At 46.2% G+C, this 23937-nt stretch overlaps 1 protein-coding gene across 1 annotated transcript in view; it reads right to left on the reverse strand.

The window, feature by feature from the left end:
• Positions 1-8684, reverse strand: part of LOC137429068 (histamine N-methyltransferase-like) — a 50202-nt gene extending 41518 nt beyond the window's left edge. The window contains exon 1 of the mRNA XM_078768601.1: positions 8324-8684. Within this exon, the coding sequence (XP_078624727.1) occupies positions 8324-8648 (325 nt within the window). The 5' untranslated portion in view covers positions 8649-8684. The remainder of the gene's footprint in view (positions 1-8323) is intronic.
• Between the last annotated feature and the right edge of the window lie 15253 nt (positions 8685-23937).

Raw genomic sequence — 23937 nt, forward strand, 5'->3', positions numbered from 1 at the left:
ATCCACCGTCAAGACATCAAGACCAACCTCATCTCCATCTCATCTGCTCCATCATTTGAACACCTGGCTTTTAAACTCTCTGGTCGCACGCAGTCAGTCATGGCTGTGGTCTACCGCCCTCCCAAACCACACCCATCATTCCTGTCTGACTTCTCCTACTTTCTGACCCAGCTATGTTCCCTCTCCCCCTCAATCCTCCTCCTTGGTGATTTCAATATCCACATGGACTCCACTGACTCCACAATAACCACTGACTTCACTGATTTACTCACCTGCTTTAACCTCACTCAACATGTCGACTTTCCTACCCATATCCGTGGTCACATTTTGGACCTTATCTGCTCCACTGGATTAAATTTGCACCATCTCTCTGGCTCCGACCTCACCCTCTCTGACCACTTAGCCATCACTCTGACCATCAACATCCCCGCCCCAACACCAAGGCATTATCGCACTATCAACTTCCGTAAGCTAAACGCTCTTTCACCTACCTCATTCTCATCCACCCTCTCTGAAAAAATGTCCACTTCTCCCTTCATTGACCTCCACACCCCTTCCGACCTCACTGACTACTACAACCACACTCTCTCCTCCTGCCTTGACCAGCTTGCGCCTGTAAAAACCAAAACAGTTTCTTTCACCCATTCTGCTCCCTGGTTTACCCCTGAACTCCGCCTGATGAAAACTCGTGCTCGCCAACTTGAAAGACTCCGCAATAAAACGGGTCTCACAGTTCACTCCAAAGCCTACCAGGACCACCTACAACACTACAAAGATGCCCTCTCCCGCGCCCGCTCCGCCTACTACTCTCAAATTATCCACTCTGGCTCCGGAAACCCAAAAGCACTCTTCTCGACAATAAACAAACTCCTCCGCCCCCTGAACACCACCACCCAGTCATTCACAGTAGACAACTGCATCTCCTTCCTCTCTTTCTTCCAACGCAAAATTGACAACATCTACAACAGCTTGACCACCGCCGCACCTGCTCCTCCTCCAACCACCTGCCCCCCCTTGTCCTGCCATCTCCTGTCTCGGTTCTCCCCAATCTCCCCTACTGACCTCTCTGAACTCCTCATAGGAATGAAAACTGCCACCTGCACTCTTGACCCCATCCCCTCCAGCTTTGTCAAGGCCTCCCTCCCTGTTCTCTCTCCACTTATCATTGCAACAATAAACTCCTCCCTGTCTACAGGCATCGTCCCACCTTCCCTCAAAATTGCTGCTGTTACCCCCATTCTAAAAAAACCTGGTCTAAACCCTGACACCCTAAACAACTTCAGACCCATCTCCAACCTACCCTTTCTGTCAAAAGTTTTGGAACGCGCTGTAGCCACTCAACTCAAACATCATCTCTCTGCCAATAACCTGTATGAAACATTCCAATCCGGATTCTGCTCCAACCACAGTACTGAAACTGCTCTCCTCAAAATCACCAACGACCTTCTCCTCTCCTCTGACGCTGGCAACCTCAACATTCTCGTCCTCCTCGACCTCAGTGCTGCCTTTGACACCATCGATCACACCATCCTCCTCACCCGACTTGAATCCACCTTTAACGTTACCGGCACTGCCCTCTCTTGGATTAAATCATACCTCTCTGACAGACGCCAGTTCATCTCCATCAATAACTGCAAATCCCCCACTGCTCCCCTCCCCCAAGGTGTCCCCCAAGGTTCGGTTCTTGGCCCCCTCCTCTTCATCCTTTACCTGTCCCCCCTCGGTCACTTAATCCGCCGTCATGGTCTCCAATTCCACTGCTTCGCCGATGACATCCAGCTTTTCATCTCCACCAAGTCCGTCTCCACCGACACCCACTCTATCCTGACAAACTGCATCACTGAAATAAAATCCTGGCTTCAAATCAACTTCGTCAAGCTTAACTGTGATAAATCTGAAATAATCATCATTGGCCCAAAAACGCTCACAAAATCCACCCATAACTTTGCCCTCAACATCGACGGTATCCCAGTATCCACCTCCCCTCACATCCGGAATCTTGGCGTCATCTTTGACCAAACCCTTTCCTTCGACAAATACACTAAACAGATCACAAAGTCAGCCTTCCTTCACCTGAAAAACATTGCCCGTCTCCGCTCATCCCTCTCCTCCACGGCTGCAGAAACCCTCATCCACGCCTTCATCACCTCCCGTCTGGACTACTGCAATAGCCTCCTCTATGGTTCACCCTCAAAAATCACCAATAAACTCCAATACATTCAGAACTCCGCTGCCTGTCTACTCACCCATTCCCGGACCCGTGACCACATCACCCCCGTCCTTTACAAGCTTCACTGGCTCCCCATCCCCCAGAGAATCCAGTACAAAATCCTCCTCTTGACATACAAAGCCCTCCATAACCTGGCCCCATAACTAAAGACCCACCTGTTCAACACTGCATTCAACATTCATCCCACAGCATTTAACCCCTGACTATCTCTTCTCCTTCTCCCTCCTTTTGCTTTAAATATTTCCCGATTGATTCTTGTCTTTTTGCAATTGTTGTTTTCATGTATTGTTATGCGTTATGTTTTCCACTCTGTCAAAGCGCCTTTGGGCTTCTGGAAAAGCGCTATACAAAATAAATGAATTATTATTATTATTATTATAGATGAACATGAAAAAGGTGAAAACAACAGACAACTACTAAATGATGACCATATCAAAATTGTAGATGAGGTCCTACAGGCCGTTCATTGTAGGGACCAGTACACAGGCAACCGGTTGTTTTTCGTTGATGGACCGAGCGGAAGTGGCAAGACCTTTCTCTATAATACGCTTCTGCACATCTTGCGAGGCCAGTGTCGTTTGGTTCTTCCAATGGCGTACTCGGGCGTTGCAGCAACATTGCTAGCAGGGGGCCGTACATCGCACCATCGATTTAAATTGCCAGTGCCCATTTTGGAAAACTCCACATGCAACATATCACCTACGAGTAAAGATGCAGATACTCTAAGGAAGGCCAACCTATTCATTTGGGATGAAGCACCTATGGCTCCAGCATATGCTTTAGCGGCTGTTGATCAATGTCTCCGGGATGTAACCAGCAACAACATTCCTTTTGGTGGAAAGGTCTTACTTCTTGGTGGGGACTTCAGGCAGGTTTTGCCCGTTGTACCTCGCGCTGCACCTGCAGCAATCATCGCCACATGCATCAAGCGTAGCAAGTTGTGGCCAAAGTTCAAACAGCTGAACTTAAAATCAAACATGAGAGCTAATGATGACGAAGAATTCTCAAAATGGTTACTGTCGGTTGGAAATGGGACTGTGGAAACAATTCCTGACTCAGATTTAATACGACTGCCTGATCGTATCTGTGTAGAAGACAACATTTCTTTAGCAGAGGCTGTTTTCGGTAATTTGAACGAAATCCATTCAAACTATGATGCGCTGGCACAACGAGCCGTGAATCCACATTTGTGATCAACCATGAGATACTGGATGCATTTCCTGGGGAAGAAAAGACGTACTTCAGCGCTGATTCCATTGTCTGTGATGACCCTGAAGAGGCACTAAATTATCCTATGGAATTCCTAAATCAATTAACTCCTTCTGGAATGCCATTGCACAAACTTCGTCTCAAAGATGGTGCTGTCATCATGTTACTCCGTAACTTTGATCCGAAACAGGGACTGTGCAATGGTGCAAGATTGGTTGTTAAAAGATTGTTGCCAAACATAATAGATGGAGAAATAATTTCTGGCAGTCACAAAGTAACACGCACATTTATACCCAGGATTAGTATTGCACCTTCCGATACAACACTACCATTCGTACTCAAAACGCCATCAATTTCCAGTTCGTGTGGCATTCTCTTTCTCAATAAACAAGAGTCAAGATCAAACATTACACAAAGTTGGGATTTACTTACCAGAACCCGTCTTCAGCCATGGCCAATTATATGTTGCATTGTCGCGTGCTAAACGATTTGAGGATGTCAAGGTAAAGGTAGTCAGTAATGGCCAACAGGGAAAAATTGATGGCCACAGTGGAATCTTCACCCGTAATGTTGTTTACCCAGAGGTCCTGCAGTGACACCATTCAGGCAACAAAAGGAGGGCACGAAGGAAAATAGTTAATTACTCCGACACATTTAGTTGCGGTGATTGAAAAATCACCGGACCATTATTGCTGTTTTGATGCTTTTTACTGCTGTTTTGATGCTTTTTCACTGCTGTTTTGATGCTTTTTCACTGCTGTTTGTTCACTGCTGTTTTGATGCTTTTTCACTGCTGTTTTGATGCTTTTTCACTGCTGTTTTGATGCTTTTTCACTGCTGTTTTGATGCTTTCCACTGTTGTTTTGATAGTGTTTTGATGCTTTTTCACTGCTGTTTTGATGCTGTTTCACAGCTGTTCTGATGCTTTTTTGCCGTTTTTTTAAATATAAAAATCTCATTTCAAAAAAAAAAATTCCAAAAAAATCTCACAATGATGACATATAATTCACCGAAAACGTTGAAGCAACCGCATAATATTACGGTGATGTTTAACTCTGAGTGAGAATAGTTCTAAATTTTAAAAACTTTCTTCTGATATTTGTGATTTATTTCAAACAAACTGTATTTCCCATCTACACGGGCATGTATTCCTATTAACGTTATGTAAAGTACATAAATTGTGTGGATTACATCATTTGTGGATGTGATCAATTGCCAGTAACCATTTTATATAACTGAATGTGCAGGTGCAGCATCTAACTCAATATGTCGAAATGTCACACACATCCATGCCCGTGGGATTCCCACGGGTGACCCCGCTAATATATATATATATATATATATATATATATATATATATATATATATATATATATATATATATATATATATATAAGGCAATATATATATAAATGGCAATATATATATATATATATATATATATATATATATATAAGGCAATATATATAAGGCAATATATATAAGGCAATATATATATATATATATATATATATATATATATTGTTGCGGTTTTGAGTCTGTCAAGTGAGTGTAATAAAGGTTAAAGTCTGTCCCCCATAGTTAGTCACACAAGCAACATGTCGCCTCGCGATAGTATAGTTATGTCTTAGTATTTGTGAGCTTAGTTCCTCTGCTTTGTTAATTCTGCTTTGAGTAGGAGCCAGGAAAATAGGCCCTACTTGCCACCGATCATCCTACGTCGGTAGCCTCAATCCAGTTTGTTACCGTTGGTTCATATTGGGCGAATTAACACGAGGCAGGCAGAGGAGGATCAGGGCGGAGTCGAGGCAGAGCGGCAGGAGCGATGACGGTAAGCATGAGCTGCCAATCAGAGCTCGAGGGTGATGGCGGCGGCGCGGTGTCAGAGGGCGTGGTGAGAAGAGTCTGGTGAGTTCCAGAAGGTTTGGGGGGCGTAGCTATAAAACCCGCTGCCAAAGCCCTCGACAGGACTTGCATCGGAGGGCTAAGAGGACTTGACTTGCTGCAAGGGAGAGAGATAAGGACTCGCGTTGTACTGCCTGATGAACTTGACCATTGCACGGGAACGCGCGCGTTAACCAACAACAAGTGTATTGAAGAAGAGGAGTTGGTCGCTACATATACGCGGGCACAGCCAGACGCGCTGATAAAGAAATAGCGCATTTCAGCCACGCGAGTGAACGAGGCTGAGTAACCGCCAGCTGCGCTAAAGTCCGCCCTCTACCGTTCCGCCCGATCATCATCCCTTTGTTCGAGAGACACGCTACGAGTCCCTGCCTTCGCCTGCCACCATCTTCGCGGGAAGTGCCGGGGGCCGTGGAGAGCTGGACAAGGACCATCCCTAGATGCGTTGGGGAACACCTGCCCATCTGCAATCCCCTGTGTGAGTGTGTGAGATGGGCCCGTTGTCCCAGGGATAAGTTAAGACTGTTTAAGGATTATTCTGTCTCTTCGTCCTTGAACTGTATATACGTGTGGGAATAATTAATCCCATCTGTTCTTCCTTTCTTCTTGATTCGATCGTTTCTGTGATTTCTCCAGTTGACTATGCGTGGCACGATTAAGATCGCTCCAATCGGGTTCCACTAGTTAAGACTGCGCGGACCACGTGTACGCAATCCGCTCGGCGTACCAACATCACACGTGGTTCGTGCGAGGCTTGTTTCCTCACTCCCAGGGCAGCGCGGGTACTTAGGTATGAGCGAGAAAGTAGTCCCGAAACCCTACTCCACGTGTGTCCGGGAGGGACGTAATAAGTCTCGGTTCCGCCAAGGCCCAGTAAAGACAAGGGGATTAATCCCCCCTTCATAAGGGGAAGAAGGCTGGCGTAGAGAACCATAACAATATATATATATATATATATATATATATATATATATATATATATATATATATATATATATATATATATATATATATATACATACATATATATAATATTGTTGCGGATATGAGGATTGCATTTTTTTGATTGTGTGTATTGTAGTGGTAAATTGTTGTGTAACATTGGTTGGATATGGCCCCTCCTGCCTCCAGAGTTGTGTAAAGGTAAAAAGGGCGTCTCGGTAGTTATTCCATGAAACACCACATTGAAGGACACGATAAAACCCTTGTTCAGTAGCTTATATCTTATTATGTGTTTTAGGGTAAGGCCTTGTCTTCCATTAAAATAATACTCCATTGCACCGAATCAATTAAGAATAGCTCCCCTTCAATAATTCCATTTCCCAGCCAAACTCTCCATCTGTGGGTAAAGCAGTTCACAAGCATGGGGTGCACGCCCTCTCATTTCGCTGCGATAGTGAATATGTGCTCCGTGCTCTATTTGAACAGGAGGGGTGGGGTCGCCAGGGAGAGGCAAGCCCAGGGCGCGCCACGAAGGGCGGGGCTGTTCAGCCCCATGCCCAAATAAGGAAACAAGCCTGTGGCTCGCCACGAGGAGCGTGCCGTCGGCGCCATGCCCAAATAAGGAGACAAGCCCGTGGGATTACCATACAAGGTCACGAAACAGAGCACGGGGGAGAGGGCGTGTCAGTCCCGCGCTGGAGAGAAGTGAGAGGAAGGGAATACGAGCTGAGCTGCGTGGAGAGGTACACGACAAAGAAAGGGTCCAAGAGAAAGCAGAGGAACTTTTACGAACGAGTTGCAAAGAGATACGGCAGATGAGTCCAGCCCCGTTTCAACCAGCCGCGTGAAGCCCTGACGGGGCAGCGAGTGACCCTGCCGGCGTGCGCTGTAAAGCCGAATACCAGGAGCTGCCGGCGTGCGCTGTAAAGCGGATTACAAGGAGCTGCCGGCTCCCCGCTTCCCGCCCGGAGTGGACCTGCTCGCTGTGCCCTGTGATCCCACCTGCTCATCCTTTCCAGCCATTCCTGCCTGCAAGTTCCCCATTTGCGTACGTGAGTTTGTTTTGTTCGTGCTGTCCTGGGTAGTAACTAAGTCTGTATAAACTAGTAATTTTCACTGTGTCACCTGCGTTTTCATGTCCGCTGTAAATACCCGTGACTGCTCTTTTTGCTTATGTGTGTGTAAATAATAATAAACCCCGTTACTCTTCTGTACGTCTTCTTCTTCTTCCTCTTTGCATTCGTGGTCTTAGTCTTTTCCACATTGAGTATCTGTGGCGTGATACGGCCAACGTTTGGGTGAATCGGGTTTAGTCGGGGAACAACTGTTCGGCCGCGGTGCCTTCGCTCGGCAAACAACATCCTTATCCGCGGACCGTAACAATATATATATATTCCTTTTATAAATTATTTTGCAACTGTCTGAGGTTGGTCAGATGATCATTCTTTGGGAGAGGGGGGGAGGGAATAGAGGGGTAAACCCTGACATACACACACTTACACATTCACACACATGCACACAGACGCACACACACACAGACTGTGAAGGGAATGAGCTAAAATTAGGCTAAAACAAAAACAAGGGTGATTGAATAATGAACATAAACTGTATTTGTGATTTCATGTTCACTGTAACTACACTAACAAACGGTAATTTTGGAAGTCAGACCCATTATTTATATTAAGCCCCTGCCCCCCCCCCCCCACCCCCCTTCCGCAAATAGAGAAGTCAAACTACGCCTATGCTTGCACTCCGTTGAAATGTCGCCTTCCTCCACTAAGATTAATAACATTCATCGTCGTAATAGAATACAAATAATGTAGTTTTCTAATTAGCCAAATATATCAGTTTTATGATTTGCAAAAAGCAAAAGATATCAGTTTTCTGATTTGCAAAAAGCAAAAGATATCAGTTTTCTGATTTGCAAAAAGCAAAAGATAAGCTTGCCCAACTAAACAACAACAAATACACAGATATACATGCATCCTTTTGGCCCGATTCCGGTTGCACCATTGGTTGCACTACTTGTGTCCTCACCTGAAATGACAATAATCAGCAAAATGCCGCCTTCTTCCAGACAGTCATATAGATATCCAATGGAGTCGGTGTGGTCTTCTACGTAGTACAGTGAGTGGATGGCACTAATAAAGTGATATTTCGGTTGCGTTCCCGCCTCCTTCTGCTTCTTCCGGTACCCGTCGATGGTTTCCTGGCGGAGATCAAAATCGATCCCAGCGAACTGGTCCCTGTTCTGCGCGACAAGTTCACGATACATCTGGAGCTGGCTCTCGGCGGGTTCCAGCACTGTGTTTTGGACCGCCTGAAATTGAGACTTTAAGATGGTCGCCAACTTACTATCCATCTCACCTGTGATAAAAAAAAGACAAGTTTTATTAGATTCTATAAACTGGATATATTTTTGGTGACAGTTGATTAACGCTCTTTTGTTGCATTTCTGATCGTATTTGAATCTAAGTAGTGTGTTGTCGATGACTGTTTCCTAAAATGTTTTGTTCCCAACTCAATGTAATTTTCTGTTATCTGAAAACCAAATGAAACTGCAGTAACACAAGTGTGTAGTGACTAGTGAGGACCTCATTTTGGAGGATGGGGGAATTTTGGGAGAATTGCACAGGAGCAAAGCAAGCGGACATCTGCCGAGATGTATCTGTGTGCCATGCACAAATTATACATTTAATTTCGAATACTATAGTGTTTACCAAATTATATTTCACCATTAAATTATTTAGTTTCTGGTTTTAAATCATTATTTATGATATAAATGATGTACAGATTTCACTAAATCACTATTTAAAGTGTTTAGTAATCTGTTTTTTTATTGTACACCGCTCCTTTCCTCTTCCACCTCCAGGCACTGCGGGGTTTGGTGATGACGTGCGTTGAAAGGGAGTACTCAGTTTTCACTCCATTTGTTACTTGCAAAATTGGATATTTTTCAAGTATATTGGTTGGTCTTGTGCCTTATTTTGTCTGTCTGTTGTCTGCCTGTCTGACAATGGCCTACAGGTCATAATTTTAAACCGATTTTCATGAAACTTCAACTGATGGGAGAGTTGTTCATAAGGAAGGAGCCTATTGGTGGGGTGCCCAGACACTCAGTCATTTCAAAATGATGCAAAAGTTTCGTTTTCAGTACCAATTTGAAGGTAAGGGCCTATAGAACAGTTTTGTTTCGAGTGTCAAGCACTCATATCAAAAATAAATTGGGGGGGGGGGGGGGGGGGATTTGGAGGATTTTTTTTCCTCACGAGTCTTCCCCATACCCACCTGCGTTGTCATCCGAAGGGTCCCTCAACTCTTGTACCAAGTCAGATTTGTTGGTATACATCATGCAAGCCAGTACGAGTAGTGCTATTTCTGTCGACGAGCAGCTAGTTGCACCAGATGTTTACGACTTCATTGTTATTGACACGGTGGAGTACTGATACACTCACTTCCTGTTACAACTGTCCAAAGAAACACCTTTGATTCATATTTCGACAAGGTATTCTGCCCAAGAGTTTGCCACGACTTGAACAGGTCGACAAGAGTAGACATTGTCTGGGACCAGTATCGTGCACTGACAATCAAAGGAGGCACAAGGGAAAAACGAGGAACAGGCACCGACAACGCGTATCTGGTACTGCCAAAATCCCAGGAAATTGGCAGACGTTTCTGGCGAATGTTGATAACAAGAAGGAACTGTTCTCATTCCTGTCATGAAAGATAACAGAAGGACAGTTCCCATATGACAAGGATGTCTACATCACTGCAGGTGATCAAGTCCACCATGTTGGAGACAGTCCACCAATGGATCAATGCAACCATGAGGAAGCTGACACTCGTGTCCGAGTACATCTCCTCCACGCCCTCCAAACATCGTCACTTGGGATGGTTCGTACTGGAGACACAGATGTCGTCATAATCCTTCTGAGTAATTTCCATCACATCAAGGCTCTGAATCCAGCCGCAGAAATCTGGATCTCCTTCAAAGCGGGAAAGACAACCAGAATGATCTCACTGAACACTATCGCCACAAACCTGGGCACGACAACGTGCAAACCATGGCCCTCTTCCACGCATTCACTGGATCAGACAGCACGTCTTCCTTCAAGTTTAAGGGCAAGCGACACTGCTGCAAGTTAATGCACGAAGTGCCATCCCTCATGGAGGAATTTGCAACTATCGTCGACACTCCATTCCAAACATCGCCAAGGCTGAAAGAAGTGGCAACGAACTTTGTTAGAAGGCTGTACTGCAATGAGTCAAACGAGGACAATGACGTTGACCTCGTCCGAATGAGGGTGTTCTCGCAGAAGACTAGGGACGTGGAGAGAATTCCCTCAACAAGTGATGCTTTGGATCAACATCTCAAAAGGAGTGTCTTCCAAGCGAGCATCTGGACAACAGCCAAAAGGTCCATGATGCCTGTCAACAACCCCACTAATCATGGGTGGAAGGAAGAGGACGACAAGCTGCTTCCCATTTGGACCTCGCTGCCCCTCGCCAAGGATGTATTCCACCTGGATGCGAAGAGCACTTGCACGAGTACCTGCACTCTGTGCAAGTGCATGAGGGCAAAGTTGAAGTGCACACGTCTGTGCAAGAGCAAATGCGAGAAGTAGCTGGACCAGAACAATTTCCAATACTGACATGTACAGTGCATTCAGAAAGTATTCAGACCCCTTCACTTTTTTCACATTTTGTTATGTTGCAGCCTTATGCTGAAAACGTTAAAATTCATTTTTTCCCTCATCAATCTACACTCAATACCTCATAATGACAAAGAGAAAACAGGATTTTAGAAAGTTTTGCAAATTTATGAAAAAATAAAAAACTGAAATATCACATTGACATAAGTATTCCTACCCTTTGTTATGACACTTGAAATTTAGCTCAGGTGCCTCCCATTTCTCTTGATCATCGTTGAGATGTTTCTACACCTTGATTGGAGTCCACCTGTGGTAAATTCAATTGATTGGTCATGATTTGGAAAGGCACACACCTGTCTATATAAGGTCTCACAGCTGACAATGCATATCAGCAAAAACCACGCCATGAGGTCGAAGGAACTGCCTGCAGAGCTCAGAGACAGGATTGTGTGGAGGCACAGATCTGGGGAAGCCTACAAAAAAATCTCTGCTGCATTGAAGGTTCCCGAGAGCACAGTGGTCTCCATAATTCGTAAATGGAAGAAGTTTGGAACAACCAGGACTCTTCCTAGAGCTGGCCGCCCGGCCAAACTGAGCAATCGGGGGAGAGGGGCCTTGGTAAGAGAGGTGACCAAGAACCCGATGGTCACTCTGGCTGAGCTCCAGAGATCCTGTGTGGAGATGGGAGAAACTTCCAGAAGGACAACCATCACTGCAACACTCCACCGATCTGGGCTTTATGGCAGAGTGGTCAGACGGAAGCCTCTCCTCAGTGAAAGACACATGAAAGCCCGCTTGGAGTTTGTAAAAAAGCACCTAAAGGACTCCCAGACTGTGAGAAACAAGATTCTGTGTGGGAGGGAGTTGTAGGGGGGGGGGGGGGGGATCGATGCTGTATTGCACGTGGAGAAAATATATAAAACCTCTGGACTTTTACTTTAACTCTTAAATGCCAGACGCGCATAATTGCTCCAAACCTTCCAACCAAGTTCATGATTGGTTTGGCTCATTGAAGTAAGAATATTCTATGACATCTATAATAACTAGGGCATGCCCGTACTATATATATATCTAAAATTATATCCCCCCCCTCTATTTACATGAAATGGTTTGGTCCAAAGCGAACGGCTTGCGAGTACGGTGACAATCCCCCCCCTCTATTTACATGAAATGGTTTGGTCCAAAGCGAACGGCTTGCGAGTACGGTGACAATCCCCCCCCTCTATTTACATGAAATGGTTTGGTCCAAAGCGAACGGCTTGCGGAGTTTGGTAAAGAAATCGCCATAGCGTGCACAAACGCGCAGGAAAGCGAAAGAATCGCAAATTAGTTTTAATTAGTTTTAAAACATAGTTTAACGCCAACATAGTTTGCCAACGTGAAATAAATGAATACGCTCTCAAATGTGCCGTCCGAGGCAGAGTCTGTTCGCCACGTTCGGCACACGTGATAGCTCGCTGCTCTCTGATTGGTTGAATCGTTTTTTGGACATAGCTCGGTAACTACTTGTCCGATTAATATGAAACCTTGAAAAGGCACATCCTCGGGTCCCCAGCAATATACCTGGCAAGTTTAAAGTATATCGGACCCGTGGTTGTCGAGAAACAGCGGTCACAGACATACAGACATACAGAGATTACTGGAATTATAGATAGATAAAAGGCAGTGTGTGTGTATTTGTCTCCGAAATAACTCCAAAACCACTAAACGTAGTGGCCCCAAACTTTGTGTGCATACATTTTCAAACTCCATGAGGATGCATGAATGAAAAACATGGGTGTTTGAGTTTGTTTAGACACCATTTTTGAAGATAATTCAGAGGGTTCTAATCACAAAAAACACCAAAATAAGCCTTAGCAAAATCATTTAGACTGCTTAGATCTTTGGAGACTCCTTAAGTCCCCCAAGACCTTTAAGTCGCCCAAGACCATATAGACCATGAAGACCCTTAAATACCCAAAATACCCAGAGGACCCAAAATAACCCAAAGCCCCCGAAGAACAAAAAGACTCAAAATGCCATGAAGCCCTAAAAAACCCAGAAGACTAAAAAGACACAAAATACCCAGAAATTCAAAAGACCCAGAAGACCATTGAAGACCCAAAATACCCTGAAGGCCAAAAACACCCAGAAGACCCAAAAGACACAAAATACCCAAAAGATGAAAATACCCAAAACCCCAGAGGACCCAGAATACCCAGAGGACCCAAAAGACCCCGAATACCCAAAAGTCCCAAAATACTCTGAAGACCCATAAAGACCCTGAAGACCCAAGTAACCCAAAATACCTTGAGGATCCAAACTACCCCAAAGACCCTTAAAGATCCTGAAGACCCAGGCCCAAAATACCCTGATGACCAAAAAAGATCCATAAGACCCTTTAGTTTAGAACCATTAGACCCCACGATCCTAAAGACCACTTTTACCTTTAAGACCCTTTCAATACTTTAGACACCTTTAGATCCCTTCACCCATTTGGCCTTTTATATCCTTTAAAACTTTACACCCCATAAGTCCCTTCCACCCTTCAGAGAGATTATGCAGCTTGAACCTTGGCCATTTAGAGCTTTAGACCAATCGGACCTTTTTAGATCTATTCCTATAAAAGGCCAAAATCTCTCTATCACAATCACAATTTCTATCTCTATCGCTCTCTTTTTGTTAGTATGTCTTCTGTCCACATGTTTTATGTTTCAAACTCCAAACTCGAGGTACAAATACAACTTTGTGTCTGTGTGTGTGGGGGGGGGGGGGCAGGCGGGTGTGGAGGAGGGGAGGTGCCACCTGGTAAATTTTCCCTTTTTTACCTGGGCAACGCTGCAGTTAAAGTACTCTTCGCACGGGTAAATTTGTCCTACTCTTCAAATTTCAAGTTAATTAGATGAAAATTGAATATTTTAGAAATCTGGTCTATGTTGACATTTTGGCCTATGTTGAAGTGAACAATTATCGGGGTTGAATTCAGTAACCAGATATGCAAACCCTCTTCAAATTTCAAGTCAATTGGATGAAAATCGAGGATTTTAGAAATCTAGTCTCTATGTTGACCTCAAAAATAGCTGTGGGATGAATTCCGTCACCACAAATGGAAATCCGCTTCAAATGTGAAGTTAATCGGATGAAAATTGAGTATTTTAGAAATTTGGCCTATGTTGACCTTTTGGCCTATGCTGATCTCAAAAATAGTTGGTGGTTGAATTCAGTTAGTTGATATGAAAATCCTATTCAAAGTTGAAGTCAATCGGATGAAAATTGAGGATTTTAGAAATTAGAAAAAAGTGGTTGACCTTTGGCCTATGTTGACGTTTTTACCTCAAACATATATAGGATTTTGTCGAACCATGAACTCTATCATTTGGTGAAGTTTCGTGAAGATCGGTTTAAAATTGTGACCTGGAGGCAAGTATAAGTGAGATGACAGACAAACACACAAATGAAAAATCACTCATAGAGCGACACTTGGAAAAACAGAACAAAGTAGAATGGCACTCAGTAGAGCATCCTTTTAACCTCAAAAATAGTTGGTGGTTGAAGTCAGTGACCTGATATGAAAATGCGATTCAAATTTCAAGTCAATCAGATGAAAATTGAGGATTTTAGAAAATTGAAAAAGGTGGTTGACCTTTGGCCTATATTGGCCTTTGGCCTATGTTGACCTTTTTACCTCAACCATATATAGGATTTTGTCGAACCACGAACTCTACCATTTGGTGAAGTTTCGTGAAGATTGGTTTAAAATTGTCACCTGGAGGCAAGTTTAAGTGAGCAGACAGACAAACACACAAACGGGAGTGATGAACATACTTGTCAAAAAGGGTTTTTTTTGCCAATAGTCAGGTTCACTATGTTTTTTCGTTCAAAATCATGGTAGATTAGCAAACCTATACATTTTTGGAAACGTTATTACATGGAAAATCTGAAAATCAATGTTTACATTTGCCAATTCCAACCAATTCGATTCGACCAATTCGACCAATTCGACCAATCGACCAATTCCATTCGACCAATTCGACCATTCGACAATTCGACCAATCGCTTCGATCGACCATTCGACCATTCGACCAATTCGATCGATTCGATTCATCGAATTCGATTCGATCGACCATTCGACCAATTCGATTTGCCAATCAATTTGACCGACCTTTGCTTGTGTGGAACGGACTGTGAAAACGATGCGGACTATATTGTCGGATACGACACACAGGACAGCGATGACGAACTCTAAATGGCATATTCTGTAATCGTGTATGTTTGATGCCATTGACTGCCTGTGTATATTTTGTCATTGACTGCCTGTGTAGATGTGAAGTTATACTGACTGCATGTGTATATATGATATTGCTGACTGCCTGTGTATGTTTGGTGATATGAATTATTGTGACACATTTTGATGTTATTAACTGCCTGTACAAAATGATAACATGTATTTGATTATGCAACTTATCGTGAATATAAAGACAGTATTTTACAATTCAAAACCTTTGATTAGTGTCTTACCATTCCCCATATCACTAATTTGATACTTTCATTGGATTCCTTGTCCCTGAAAATATAGGTTTAGTATATTTTAATTTTTTTTTAGGGTAATTAGAGGCAGAAATAGAACAAAATATGTATTTTACAGTGGCCATTTTTAAAATCCAAAATGGCCGCCATACAGGTATCTCTCCAAATGTAAACATTGATTTTTAGTTTCCTTATGCTATAACCTTTCCAAAAATGTATAGGTTTGCTAATCTACCATGATTTTGAACGAAATATAATTTATTAACATAGTGAACCCGACTACAAGTAATAACAGCCAACCGACCAATATATTATAATTCATCTGTAGAAAAGAAATGTTTGTATTATGATTCGTGTAAATCATAACAGAGCAACTGTTGTTATCATTATCCTCATTATCCTCAGTTAAAGCAAGCCTGTCTCTATCGTCATGTGTAGCGAGCTAATCTGTGCTCGTAACTAATAAATATGAGCAATGTTTATAGAGTAGACAATTTAAAGTGCAAGTCAAGTGATAATATATTGTTGCGGATATGGGATTTGCATCCATCCATATCCGCTTGTAAATATTCCCCTATTTCCTCAATACTTCCCAACTCTCCCCAATCCCCCATTCCCTAGTCCCATTTTCTGTAAACAACACTCTGTAGACCCGACCTCCCCCTATTTCCACCATTAAATGTCGCATCCAGGTCCACCACATCTCATGTAAGACAACTATAGGACATCTTGCTGGTTATTCTTAGTCTATGTCAGTTAAGGATTCGTTTCCATTAATTCTGACCCTTCGTTGCACCAGAATGTGATTGTATGGCACCGTTAGGAAGTTTAGGACCTCCCAATACCTCCCCGCAGCTCTTCCTCACAGTTCTCTTCAACAACAACAACAACAACAACAACAACAACGAGCGCAGGGAGTGCGCGTCCTCAATCCGGCTTGGTTGGTAGGAGTGGTGGGAGGGCACTAGGCCTTCCCAACGAGCCGCCATCGGACATGTGCTCGATGGGGTTTACCAAACAGGGGCTCCCTGTCGGCTCCTCGTCAAGGGCGGAGCCCGGTAACCCCCGCACCCAATGGAAGCGGCGGACCGGCCCCAGTTGGGGCGGAACCAACCAGCCGAGGGCGTGTCACTCCCCGTGGAGCATGCGCAGTAGAGAGAGAGGTGACGACAGATGCGCGCCGAGCTGAGAGAAAGCAAGACGTCCCCTCCGAGCACTGTGAGACCTCCCTGCATCTTTGGACTGTGTTTATCCTGTCCCCGAGCCAAGGTGCACCTTGTGCCATCGACCTACCTGTCCATCCCTGCCATCAATCCCTGTGTAAGTCTACCTTGTCCGTTTGTCCATGGTCTGTCTGGGCTAAGATAAGACTGTATTTAAGTGCCCATCTCTTCTGTGTCTTTACCTCACTCTGCCTTGTAATCTACCCCCTTTTCTCCACCACTGTAATTATACCCTCCTCCGGAGGTCTTGAGAACTGTACTGCATCGTTTCATCTTTCCCAGTCGTCGTGTCCTTTCTATCATTGATTTGGCATAGCGCGATTTGGCCAACGTCTGGGTGAATCGGGTGAGTCGGGAAGAAAGGGGGAACAACTGTTCGGCCGCGGTTACCTCCGCTCGGTAAATAACATCCAATCCGCGGTCCGTAACAACTGGTGTCAGGAGTGGGATACGAGGCCCGAACCAAATTAAAAAAAAAAAACATCTCGACAAAATTTGGTCAAAATTATAAAGTATCGAAATTGCTTTTGTTTTACAAAAACCCGAATTTTGAAAGTCGCGCTATGGGAGATCAAGACGGCTGGGTTCCGGTAGAGGAGAGTGAGGCAGGGTCGATCCAGGACCAAATTGAGGGACATGAGGAGAGCGAAGCAGTGAGGGCGGCAGGTTTGCAAAATGGCGGCGCTAGGCATGGGGAAGAAGAGCGCGAACAACAGGTCGGCGCCGCGCATGGGATTGCGGTAGCGGTACCCGTGCTGCCGGTGGACATGCAAGTCCTCATGGCGCAAATAGGGGCCCTGTTGGCCCAGAATAGCAATAAATTGAGGGAGGACATGGGGGCCAATAGCCAACGGTTAGAACAAAGGATGGGGTCCAATAGCGAGAAATTAAGGGAGGACATGGGGGCCCAGATCGGAGGGTTAGGGAGTAGAATAGAGGGATTAGGAAACAAATTTGAGGGACTAGACAACAAATTTGAGGGACTAGACAACAAATTTGAGAGGTTAGACAATAGATTAGGGGAAATACAGGAGGGGTTAATGAGGGTAGAAAACAGAATGGCCGCTCAAGAGAATCAAATGGAAGGGATGAAAAAGGGGTTAGAGGGGTTAGAAAACAGTATGGAAGGCAAATTGAGGGACATGAGGGACCAAGCGGAAAGGGAAGTTAAACAAATGGGGCAGCAGATAGAGGGGGTCAGAATGGGGGTAGAAACTAAATTGGATGCTCACAGGGAGGAAATGGAGCAGATGAGGGTGCCATCTGGGCAGGAGATGCAAGTGATGGGAGGGGAGATCAGAAGAGGTGTGAGTGAGGAGGTCGGAGGAGTGCGCGAGGAGATGAGGCACTGTGAGGAGCGCATGGAGAAGGAGGTGAGAAAGGGGACTGTAAAATTGCAAGGTGGTATAGAGGAGTTGACGCTGGGAGTAGAACAGCTGACAGTGGGACAAAAGGAGTTGGGGGTCAGGTAAAGAAGAACACAGCAGTCATAGAGGGTTTAAAATCAACACAGAAGGAGATGAAAAAGGACGTAGGGGTAATTAAAAAAGAGTGTCAGACGGTACATGAGGACCTGACGAGGAAAATGAACAAGGTGGTAGAGGTGATGGAGGTTAAAGAGCTGGTGGTGCGGGAGCACATAGAAAAAAAATAAGGTGGAGTTAGAGGAAGAACTTAAGGGGGCGCACGAGGAGATGAAGGAGGTGAAGCAGAAATTAGAAGAAGTGGAAGAAGGGGTGAGCGAAATTAAGAAGCGACGGAGAGAGGATAAGAAAGAGATAAAAGAGGAAGTAAAATAATTGGTCCAAAGTCTGTGTTCGGATCGTGATGATGTGCTCATTAACCGGATGAGGGATTCGCAGGTGTTGGAGGAGAAGCGAAGAGAAAGAGGACCCGGTGTAAGTGGTGACCAATATGGTCGTGCGTATGATGCGCCAGGTGATTTAATAAGCTTGGGGGTCGAGATGGACCCGGATGTTCATGAGAGGCCACGAGTGAGGTGTATGGCTGGTCCGGAGTGTATGGAACGAGGGTGCGAGGGAGAGGGTCCGGTGATGGGAGAGGTGCGAGGTGTGAGTGAGCAAGGTTGTGGTGGTATGGAATGGGTAGCGGGTTGCGGAAGCGTGACCCATGCATCGACACCAACAGGGGTAGTTTTTAGAGGGACAGGGGAGTCACGGGAGCCCCTTGGGGGTAATGTACTGTGGGGGCCCGGCCGGTTCGGCCCCGCGCTGACCCCGCAAGGGGCGACGCACGGGGTCCGGCAGGCGGGCAACGACTCGCATACGAGGTGGTCCCACAAGGTCCCACTCGCGCCGTATGACGGTGGGTAAGGGTGGCATCCCTGCCAACCCTTCCCATGATGGGGGCAAATGCGCTATAGTTTATGGGGTGGCTTTGACAACCGAGCCAGGGAGGGCTTGGTTATATTGATAGGGACTAGAGGTGACTATAGGTGACAAGATTTAAGTAAGAGACTTGGTACCTGTAGTGGGGACGTAGTAGCTTAGTGTTTGATAATGACGTGGGAGCGCTGAGTGTAAGAGAAGACGGAGGAGCGCGAGTTTTAGAAGGGAGTAGACAGAGCAGATGATGCAGTATGAATGGAAGTGCTGGTGAGCAGCTTCAAATGAGGCATCGGTGAGGCAATGCTCCGAGGTGTGTGTGAGTGTACAAGTGATGAATGAGAGAGCATTGCGGATGAGTGTCAACGGTGAGTAGTGAGTGTTGCGGATCAGCGCGAATGCGCTTGGGGGAGAGAAGGGTGCAGGCGGCACCAAGTATGAGAGCACAGGTGTGCAAGTACAGGTGTGTGGAATATATGGAGCAGAGAATGAGTGGTGTGGAGAGAGTTGGAGTAAGTGGTATGGAGTGGTGTGCATGGTGCGAAGGTGTGAATGGGGGAAGAGTGGACCCCCATCACGGATACCCGGGGCGGGTAGTGTAAGTGTTAGGTAGAGGGTATAGGTAAATTGTGGTTGGATATTGGCATCTGTGGTGCGGGTGGAAGAATGATGTTTGGATGGGTGCATTAGTGTTGTGGAAATGGCTGGGCGTGTAGCCTGTTAGTGTGTGTAGTTGGTTTGGGCACTCCACCACTGTGAGGATGTCGGCCAGGTGAGGCCGTAGGTGGGCTCTGGGAGCCGGTAGAGTAGTTGTGGATGGGGCCCGAGGATCCGGAGGACGGACCCGGGTAGCCCAGTGCCAGAGGGCACCAAGGGGTGACAGAGCCAAGAGGGGCCTTCCCCAATTAGATAGGTTAGGGTGAGGAGCTTGGTAAGCTTGGGTGGCAACTACAGTGGTGGAGGTGTGCAGGTGGGTAGACCTGCTGGGAGAGCTACACGTCACAGCCCAGAAATTGTGCAAGGGCACCGGGAGATGAATCGGGGGAGTGAGACCCCAAATTGAGCAGCACCACAGATGGTCAATGGGATTTTGGTTCTTCGAACCACATAGAGTAATGAGGGCCAATGGTTTGGCAGGAGAAAGACCCCGGGTAATGTAAAGTTGTTAAAGTCATTTAGGAAATAGTTAGGATTGATGAACCTGTCGCACCATACGCAGCCACTTACCTGAGGTGATGATGATGACTCCACACCTGTGTTTTCTTTGTTTTGTGTTGCAGGAAAGGAAAATTGCTGTTTGGATTTGTGAGACGCATCACGACGTGGATGAGACATTGGGGTGATTCCATCTCTCCCTCCTTAGGAGGGACTGATGATGAATTGGAGATGGCAAATTTTGATGAGAGTTGGAAATGGCAAATTTGATTGGTTACGAGGGAGAGAAGACGAATTTGGTTTATGGGAGGAACGGGGAAGACAGTAGGGACGTTTGTTGATGTGTAAAGTAGATGTTTATGGGTAGTGTTGTGTTTTGTGGATACAGTAAGGGGTAAGGGAGGGGCAATGTAGGTTACCTGGTGGGGGGGGGGGGGCGTACGGTAGGAACGTACCTGTCTCACCTGGTTCCCATGTGCCCCCAGTGTGCATTACCTTATATTGCATGCACTTTTGCGCCCTTACCACCTTACTCACTTGTCTTCTTTTGTCTCCCACCTCCGAGGATCTGGCTTTGGGGCAGAGAGAGAGGAGAGAGAGGTGCTGGCTCCGCAGTTGTGGGCCTGTACTTCCGCTGCTTGCTGCCTGGATCGATACACCATATGGACCGCAATTTTTGTGGCCGCCCACAATGGACCGCAGTTCTTTTGCGGTCAAGCACCACCCGTTGATGGACCTCTGGGTCAACGTGGCACCTATGCCATACAGGTGAACCACTTTTAGTTGGCCCCCCTGACGGCCACAATTCAGAAATGGACGCGGTTGGCGCCTTTCTTTATTTCTAAAGAAGCCAGAAGGCCAAGTGCACTCCATGAAGGTAAGACCAGCGGCAGAACATCGGCCGGCTGCGACACCACCGGTGACCATGGACACTTGATTGTGCATTGTTATTGAACACTTTATTGGTGCACCGGATGGTGCTGACTGTGCATAAGGGGGTGGTGCTTTTGGTGCTTGAAAGGGGTGCTCTGCACATTATTAAAGGCCGTAGGGCCACAGGGCACTCATGGGTTGGTGTATCGATGCTGGCATGCATGCTCTCCCTATGCATAACATCTGCATGTGTTCCTCAAAGAACAGGTCCTGGATCGTAGTGTAAATATCAGTGTAGTCTTGTATAAATGATGCTCCCTACCAGCTGTATGTTTAGTTTGAGGATGCTTTCCGCGATTCGGTTATCCTGTGGGTGTGTTTCTGTTAGGAGAAGGGTGCAACGTCGCAGGGGGACATATTTACTCATTTGTGAACATCTGTAAAACTGTCGCACTCAGGGTTGAGTTAATAGTAGAGGGAACTACATCTGAGTGCCACACTAAAGTAGGTAAAAATTTATCGGGTCGGACCCGCCCCGAGGTCGAGAAGGGTGCAGTGTTGCGGATATGGGATTTGCATCCATCCATATCTGCTGGTAAATATTCCCCTATTTCCTCAATACTTCCCAACTCTCCCCAATCCCCCATTCCCTAGTCCCATTTTCTGTAAACAACACTCTGTAGACCCGACCTCCCCCTATTTCCCCCATTAAATGTCGCATCCAGGTCCACCGCATCTCATGTAAGACCTTATAGGACATCTTGCTAGTTATTCTTAGTCTATGTCAGTTAAGGATTCGTTTCCATTAATTTTGACCCTTCGTTGCACCAGAATGTGATTGTATGGCACCGTTAGGAAGTTTAGGACCTCCCAATACCTCCCCGCAGCTCTTCCTCACAGCTCTCTTCAACAACAACAACAACAACAACAACGAGCGCAGGGAGTGCGCGTCCTCAATCCGGCTTGGTTGGTAGGAGTGGTGGGAGGGCACCAGGCCTTCCCAACGAGCCGCCATCGGACATGTGCTCGACGGGGTTACCAAACAGGGGCTCCCTGTCGGCTCCTCGTCAAGGGCGGAGCCCGGTAACCCCCGCACCCAATGGAAGCGGCGGACCGGCCCCAGTTGGGGCGGAACCAACCAGCCGAGGGCGTGTCACTCCCCGTGGAGCATGCGCAGTAGAGAGAGAGGTGACTACAGATGCGCGCCGAGCTGAGAGAAAGCAAGACGTCCCCTCCGAGCGCTGTGAGACCTCCCTGCATCTTTGGACTGTGTTTATCCTGTCCCCGAGCCAAGGTGCACCTTGTGCCATCGACCTACCTGTCCATCCCTGCCATCAATCCCTGTGTAAGTCTACCTTGTCCTTTTGTCCGTGGTCTGTCTGGGCTAAGATAAGACTGTATTTAAGTGCCCATCTCTTCTGTGTCTTTACCTCGCTCTGCCTTGTAATCTACCCCCTTTTCTCCACCACTGTAATTATACCCTCCTCCAGAGGTCTTGAGAACTGTACTGCGTCGTTTCATCTTTCCCAGTCGTCGCGTCCTTTCTATCATTGATTTGGCAGAGCGCGATTTGGCCAACGTCTGGGTGAATCGGGTGAGTCGGGAAGAAAGGGCGAACAACTGTTCGGCCGCGGTTACCTCTGCTCGGTAAATAACATCCAATCCGCGGTCCGTAACAATATATTGGGCCTTATTATATTGTTGTGGATATGAGGATTGTGTTTTTTTTATTGTGTTTTTATTGTATAGTAAATTGTTGTAAAATATCGCCTTCCTGCCTCCAGTCTGTTGTATAAAGGTCAAAGGGCGTTCCGGTAGTTAATTCCATAAAGCATACATTGAAGGACACTATAATACCCCTGTTCAGTAGTTTATTTCCTTATTCTGTGTATTAGGTTAAGGCTTTGTCTTCCATTAAAATGACACTCCATTGCACCAAGTGAAATAGATAGATTCCCTTCATTCTTCATTCCCATTCCCAAAAACCTCCATTTCCCCTTTTGTCATGGCCAAGCCTCAATTTGCCAATTACATCCCCTCCAAAACCACCATTGAACATGTGCTCGGGTCGGGGAAGAAAGGCGTGCCCGCCCGTCGTCATCAAGGGCGGAGCCAGAGGGTCGCGCGACCAACCATGGCCGAGGTGAGCACACCGATGGGCGTGTCCTGAAGGCCGGCGGCTTAATCGCCAGAGGCGCTATAAAGGCGCGCGCGCAAGAAGTTGTGGTGGTCAGTCAGTGGTTGCGTTGGTTGCGTTGGGTGGTCAGTGGTTGCGTTGGTTGCGTTGGCTTGTCGATGGTGAGGAGTGGTCGGACCAAGAAAGAGAAAGAGTTGTTGGACCAAGAGAACATAGAGAACATCCAAGGAGATCATCATCCAGGGAAGCACAAAGCCTGTTGTAGTCCTTGCAAAGCACGTGACGTCCACAGCAGCAGCAGCAGCGGCGGCCACAGCAGCAGCAGCAGCGGCGGCCACAGCAGCAACAACACTCAACAGCCGCTTGGGGCCTGGACGGCGGTTTTGAGCAGGGCCGCGAAGGAACGGCGGCTGCTAAACGCGCCGATCGTGCTGCAGGACCCCTTGGACCGACCTCCCCCCCTCCAAGCCATCCACCTCCGCCATTCCTATCATCATTCCCCGTGTGAGTCGTCTTCGTTTGTTCTGTCCTGGGTATTAATTAAGTCTGTTTAGATAAGCTAGCGATTTTCACTGTGTCTCTAAAATCTTCTGTATATTATTTTCTTATCTTTCCTTCTCCTTGGTTACTTTGAGCCTGTATATAGTAGGAATAAATTTAGTAGTATTTTCAACCTTTTTTTGTCTTCTTCTTCTTCTTCACATCCGTGTCGCTTTTGTCTTTTCCCTATTGAATATCTGTGGCGTGATCCGGCCAACGT

The sequence above is a fragment of the Myxine glutinosa genome (genome assembly GCF_964187855.1).
Source record: "Myxine glutinosa chromosome 6 unlocalized genomic scaffold, kmMyxGlut1.1 SUPER_6_unloc_1, whole genome shotgun sequence".
In the NCBI taxonomy this organism is placed as follows: domain Eukaryota; kingdom Metazoa; phylum Chordata; class Myxini; order Myxiniformes; family Myxinidae; genus Myxine; species Myxine glutinosa.